The sequence below is a fragment of the Rutidosis leptorrhynchoides genome, chromosome 10, assembly GCF_046630445.1.
Source record: "Rutidosis leptorrhynchoides isolate AG116_Rl617_1_P2 chromosome 10, CSIRO_AGI_Rlap_v1, whole genome shotgun sequence".
In the NCBI taxonomy this organism is placed as follows: Eukaryota; Viridiplantae; Streptophyta; class Magnoliopsida; order Asterales; family Asteraceae; genus Rutidosis; species Rutidosis leptorrhynchoides.
The window spans coordinates 120,642,401-120,648,333 of record NC_092342.1 but is presented as its reverse complement, the minus strand read 5'-3'; the positions used below and the strand labels follow the sequence as shown (position 1 = coordinate 120,648,333).

Here is a 5,933-nt window from a genome sequence, read left to right as displayed (position 1 = left end):
ATGTATCACACACACATAGCCTAGCCCAAAAATCCTATGCTTGATCCAATGAGCCGACATGGGATCAAGAAGTCAAACTAAGGGTAATATCGTAGCTCCCACTTAATTCAAGAATCAAGTGAAACCTGACAAACGCCATCGTTGTCAACTTGACCTGTTCGCCATCTTCTAAGTCAAACTCTATGTTGCATCTTTATCTTTAATCTTCATCTTATTATATTTATTTAAAATTGAAAAATAAAACTAATCTAATATTTTTACAATTTAGAATAAACTTAAATACAATACTATGAAAATGAAAAATAAATATAATACAACTTTGGCTTCAAAATGACCTTTCTTATAAAAAATAAATAATCAATATGACTTAATATTGCCGTAATCAACAATCACAACAATCATACATAGGTCGGGGCATTATGGGCTATGTATGCAATCATAATTTTAATAACTACATTATTAAACTTAAATATGGCTTGTCCATTGTTACAATGCATGTGTATAACCATGGAATAAAACAATCAACAATTATAATAAATATTCAAGCCATAACAATTAAATCTACAATTTAAAATAGTGATATTCTTTCAATCATATTTGTGCGTCATGAGGTTAAGTCTATATCAACCGAGTTGATTTTAAAAACCAAAAAGGTTTCGACTTTCACCAATATACCACAAAGCTAAATCTAAAGAATAGTCACACGACAATTAAGATGGTGTAAAAGCGGCTCGGATACCACTGTTGAAAAATCGTGTGTACTTTTAAATCAGATTAACGCAGCGGATAGTTAAAATAATAGTCAATTATTATTTTATAAACCATTTACAAAATTAAATATTCATATATTTAAATTTAATATAAAATGCACATGATTAACGATCCCAAAGATCCAGTTACACCACTAATAATTGTCAAAATATGTAATTCACAAAGTGAGTAAACGATATACCTTTCTTGAAGAAACTGATTGAAGGAAAGAAACCTACGATCAAAAATATGACCGTCTCTTAGGATAGTCCACACTACACTTCAAACGACCGTCAATGGATGCTAGTCCAAACCCAAGTAACAAATTAATCAACCCTTGATTAATTGTGTGAAACAATTAAAAAGTAATACTCCTCATACGATTTCACTTTGCATTTTCTTTTACTTTTTGTTATGCTCTCAAAGCTAGTTTTGAGATGGATATAAGATGTACGTACGTATGAAACTTTCTCCAACTCTTTGTTGTATGTGTGTTTTTATCATTGTGATCATCAAATCAATATATAGAAAAAGGTTTGTAATAATAGAGTTGAGTTGTAGTGGTTGAGTTTCACATGTCACGAGAGTTCAAAACAAAATAGCTTTTCATTAGTCAATAAAATCTGGTTTGATTTTAAAAAGTCGTATTTCTCAAATACTTTAGGGGTATGTTATATAACTTATAATTAATAATTTCTATCATGTCGCTTTCATGTGAATAGTAAATTAATTAATTTACTTTCATTTACTATACATATAATAATAAATGAATTAATTTCGATTTACTATTTTGTTACTTGAGTAATATATATACATCATATATATATATATATATTTTATTTGACGTCTCGGTGTATATGTATGTGACCCCGAAGACTCAAATGAAGTTGACCATATAGTTATATGTTGTACCTTACACATTAATCCTACAAATAAGGGTGTTTGGAAATGTTTCGTAAAGATTATTTAATTATTATTATTGCATTTTCTAAACACAAATAATCAAAATGTAGTTTTGGTAAACAATCTCATATGCTCTCTATAATAATGTTCAAATTATGACATTACATAAGATACACTGTTACTTAGAACAATTAAATTAATACTACATCCCGAACAAATCCACTGCTACAAATTATTCATTGGCATACAATGCAAAATAAAACAAATCCAGCTCAGCTTAAAAACCGACACTTTTTAGTGATTGCTTTTTGCTCACCTTGAAAAGGGTTCTGCAATGGGACAAACTGCTGAAGCTATTCTCTTTCTGAGGTTAAATTTCTTGGCGATTACTGGTCGGACATCTTCAACGCAAACGAGACTTTCCAAAAATGGCAATAAAGAAAGCAACTCGTGATCTGAACGGTCCTCGAACCAGCTCTCTATTGGTATACCATTGTCAACTTGGAATCCAAATGCCTAAAACAAAAAATAAAAAACATTACACTTTGCTAAGCTTAGATCATAGCCAAAACTACGCGGTTGGTCCTTCAACTTTGTCAAAAATTGCACGACTGACCCTTTTTTACAATTTTGATATGGATAACCTTAAAGTTTGCAATTGTTTCAATTAAGACCCCGTCACTAACGATCGTTAGTCTTTCTCTGTTAAGTCCAATTTGCAATTACATGTCAACCGCATAATTTTGTCAAGAATATTTGTCATGCTTAAAGTTTAAATTTTAATGTAATAGATGAAATACTACTATACCTGTGGAGAATTATCTATCATGATGACACGTGATAAATCACGACCAATAACGGATAGATCTTTAAGGTAATTCCCTTCTAGAAATACACAAGACTCGCGAAAAACACGATGCCTAAATACTTTCCTCTTTGGATCAAGAACATTAAGGAGCTGTTCAGCATATATGCTTTGACTAGCAGTAAAAATAATAATTTCAAAAAGACCAGCCACTCTCTCCATGAACTCTTTTAGGTAAGGTCTGCAACGAACATAAACCTTGTGATCCTCGAGGTTAAAGTTAACAGCAAATGTGAAATCTGCATCAACACAAGGCTCGAGTGTCGAGTGCACCAAAGTCTCTGCCAAACAACACATGTCAACTCAGTAGATTTTACATGATAGAAGTTAAGGTTGCAAATCTCGCTACTCGAGCTCAGTAGGACTTTTTAGGGAGTACTTGGCAAATCAGGAAGTACTCGGATGTTGAAAGTTTTACTTTGACCATTTTTACCGAATTTGGCCGAATTTGACCAAGTTTGACCAACTTTGACCGAGTCTGACCAAGTTTCGCCGAATTTGGCCGAGTACTCCCCAAGTTGCAAAACCCGAGTACTAGCTGAGTAATTCCGAGTTAGCAGCACTGATAGAAGTAACTAGAGGTTGCAAAACAGGTAAGAGGAAATAAGTCAAATTAGGTTCGTGTAAAATATGGCATAGCAGGCCACCTTGCCAACACTATATGTATATTTGTATATGAAAAATTAATAATGAATATAAAGTGACTACAAAAACTATATTGATAAAAGTTGTTGTATAAGACGATTTTTTTTTATTAAAACAATTAAGGGCATGTAAGCATTCTTACTAACCATCCAAGTCTAAAACAAGAGTAGTCTGTGGGCAACTCCTTGTCCGTTTGGGTAGTAGCACGGGCCTAAAAGTTGGAACCACGGATGTTAGTTCTGGCAGGTTCTTTATAAAAAAGTAAGGATCAAATTCATCGAATTCTTCAGATTCATCATCCTCCATTTGAACATCAGATGATTTGTGATCATGATTATGATCATCTTCGTCAACGCATTCTAACATTGAAGCTTTCATGCATTGGTATATGGCTGAAACTTCACTTAACAGACCACATCCTAAATCTGTATCATAACAAAAGATAACCACATAATATAGAAGAGAATAAGTATTGTATCAACATGTTAATTGATAAACTGATTCAAATTTGTGCTCGTATAAAACATGCCGCATAAATTAGACAACTTTTCTTGCATACAAGCCAAACCCAACAATAAAAGTTGGCAAAACGGCATGTAGATCAACAGGTTAAAATGAAAATTTTGGTACAGGTTGAAATTGGTAGGGTTAAGTTGATAATATACGTAAATAAACAATAAAAGTTGGCAAAATGACATGTAGATCAACAGGTTAAAAAAAGGAATTTGGTTACAGGTTGAAACTGGAAGGGTTAAGTTGATCCAAAACGATTTTGCTAACATCTATTTAGATGGATGGATGGATGTATACATTAAGTATACACTTTGGGCAACGTTTAACCCATATAACCCTTAGATAGTTTGATTTTTGACCACACGAGACTTGATCATTAGAGCTGTTTGATATAAACACATCTTCCCCATTTAACAGTATATACGTCAAGACTGCAACATCCAGGCCTTATACGAAGAAAAAAAAATAAGAACCATTTTTTACCTCCATTTTCGATTTTTCCATCAACAGCTCTTGAAATATGGAAGGTGGGAGAAAATATGGTTCCATTCACAAAAGACCCGGGTACATTACATCCCTACACCAAACCAATTAAGAGAAATTTAATTTAAGGCTATCGACACAATTTTAAGAAACTTACATCAAGTATCATGAAAAGCTTCATGCACATTATCTGAAGAAATCCAAATGACTAACTAGTGTGGTCATCAATATTAGCTGAGTGATACAATAAAGTTCTAATTAACATAATTTGTGTCTAATCAATGAGTTCAAAATTATTAGGAAGTCATATTGATACAAGAAAAAACAACTTTCTTGCTGTTAAAAAAAAAAATAACTTTCTTTTAATTTAGTGCTCTAGAAGATTTATGCATTTGAGCAAGCTTTGGATGACCCTCATCCAGTATAAGCAACTTGACCCATTCTCTTGCTAGGTTTATCTTTTAGTCTAACCCATAACGAATATAAGCAACCAAAATCAACCCATGTGTACATATTAGATAAATGAGTCAAAATTGACACATCTAACAGCTAATCAAAGTTAACAGTAATATAAATCATGGTCAGAATGTCAGATATATGGTTACCTCTGAATCCACGGGCATATTGTTGGTTGCAGGATATGACTCTTTGTCCGAGCATATAGCGGCATACGAAACACCATCTGATATGCATCTGGCATTCAAATTAGTTGCATCAACATTTTCCTTGCTATTTCTTGTACAGGTTGCTGCTGCTGAGTGAGTACAACAGTAAATTACGTAACATCAAAACTTATAAACTCCAAAGTATATAGAAAAAAGTAACAGTAAGAGTAAGAGTGCATCCAAAAATAAACAGACCCAAAAAATACCACCTTACCACCAATGTGTCGATACGAATCATTGACAAGCGTATATGAATTTCAAGGTCAAAAAGGATGCGAGACGTAGACGAGTATGAGGTCGGGACGGACATTTACCAACGTTGACTTTTATATATAAATATTTGTAAGTCGGTGTTTTTCCCAACTAATTTATAAAAAGGCTTGGGATTTTAGTTTACACTAGAACAAGACCGGACAAAAGTAAACTTTTGACCGACGTTGACTTACTAAATATACGTTTTGGGCGAAACGCGATGGGCTGGTCACCAAACCGCCGCAACCGCCGTTTGCAACCATGATGAAATTACAACATGAATTTACCACCATCTTACCAGGTTTTCGTTTTCTGGCAGAAGATGTAATAAATTGAGATACTTTATTCTCTTGGTTGTTCGCAGCTTCTTGCATTTTCTTTTGAGTTCTCGAGGCTTTGGGATTGCTAGGCGCTTTTGATGAATTTCTACCCATTGGTACTTTCTTCATTTGCATCTGAACTTTCGGATAATCCACGTCTAGACGCTTATCATCTTCAGAGTTTGTTATCTTCAAAAGTTACAATCTCCCTCCTCTAAACATCATAAAGTTGCCTCGTGAAGAATCTTTATAACCTACTATTATGTAGAGCTTTATGAAATGAGGCTGCAGCAGAATGTCACAATGTAACAATGAAATGTTATCAGTGTAATCACCACTTAAGTGTCAAAGAACCGAAGTGGTCAGTCATGAATAATATGAACATGTGACTAATACATCAAAATAATTATGAATGAATAATAAACACTTAAACTAGATAACATTATATAAGTAAGTACATTTACAAAATCTGTAAAATACATTATCACATAGTATAAGGCGGCATCCACGTACACTCTAGCTAAAAGGTGGAGGCCA

The 5,933-nt window shown here is 33.3% G+C and overlaps 1 protein-coding gene across 1 annotated transcript; it reads right to left on the bottom strand.

Annotated features, from left to right (window-relative positions):
• Nucleotides 1–1,844: 1,844 nt before the first annotated feature.
• Nucleotides 1,845–5,557, bottom strand: LOC139870588 (uncharacterized). Its single transcript, XM_071858370.1, has 7 exons — nucleotides 5,375–5,557; nucleotides 4,765–4,913; nucleotides 4,160–4,253; nucleotides 3,310–3,582; nucleotides 2,462–2,799; nucleotides 1,970–2,169; nucleotides 1,845–1,878 (listed from the first exon to the last, which is right to left on the bottom strand). Exons 1-7 carry the CDS (start codon nucleotides 5,529–5,531, stop codon nucleotides 1,845–1,847), a joined length of 1,245 nt encoding a protein of 414 aa, XP_071714471.1. The 5' UTR covers nucleotides 5,532–5,557.
• Nucleotides 5,558–5,933: the final 376 nt, after the last annotated feature.

What these genes read in the sequence shown, in the direction of transcription:
- LOC139870588 (XM_071858370.1), bottom strand. Translation starts at nt 5,531, where the DNA reads ATGCAAATGAAGAAAGTACCAATGGGTAGAAATTCATCAAAAGCGCCT. An exon ending in TGATAGATAATTCTCCACAG is followed by an intron (nt 2,170 to 2,461) that starts GTATAGTAGTAT and finishes TTTTTGTTTTAG; the next exon opens with GCATTTGGATTCCAAGTTGA. An exon ending in ATTGCAGAACCCTTTTCAAG is followed by an intron (nt 1,879 to 1,969) that starts GTGAGCAAAAAG and finishes AATAATTTGTAG; the next exon opens with CAGTGGATTTGTTCGGGATG.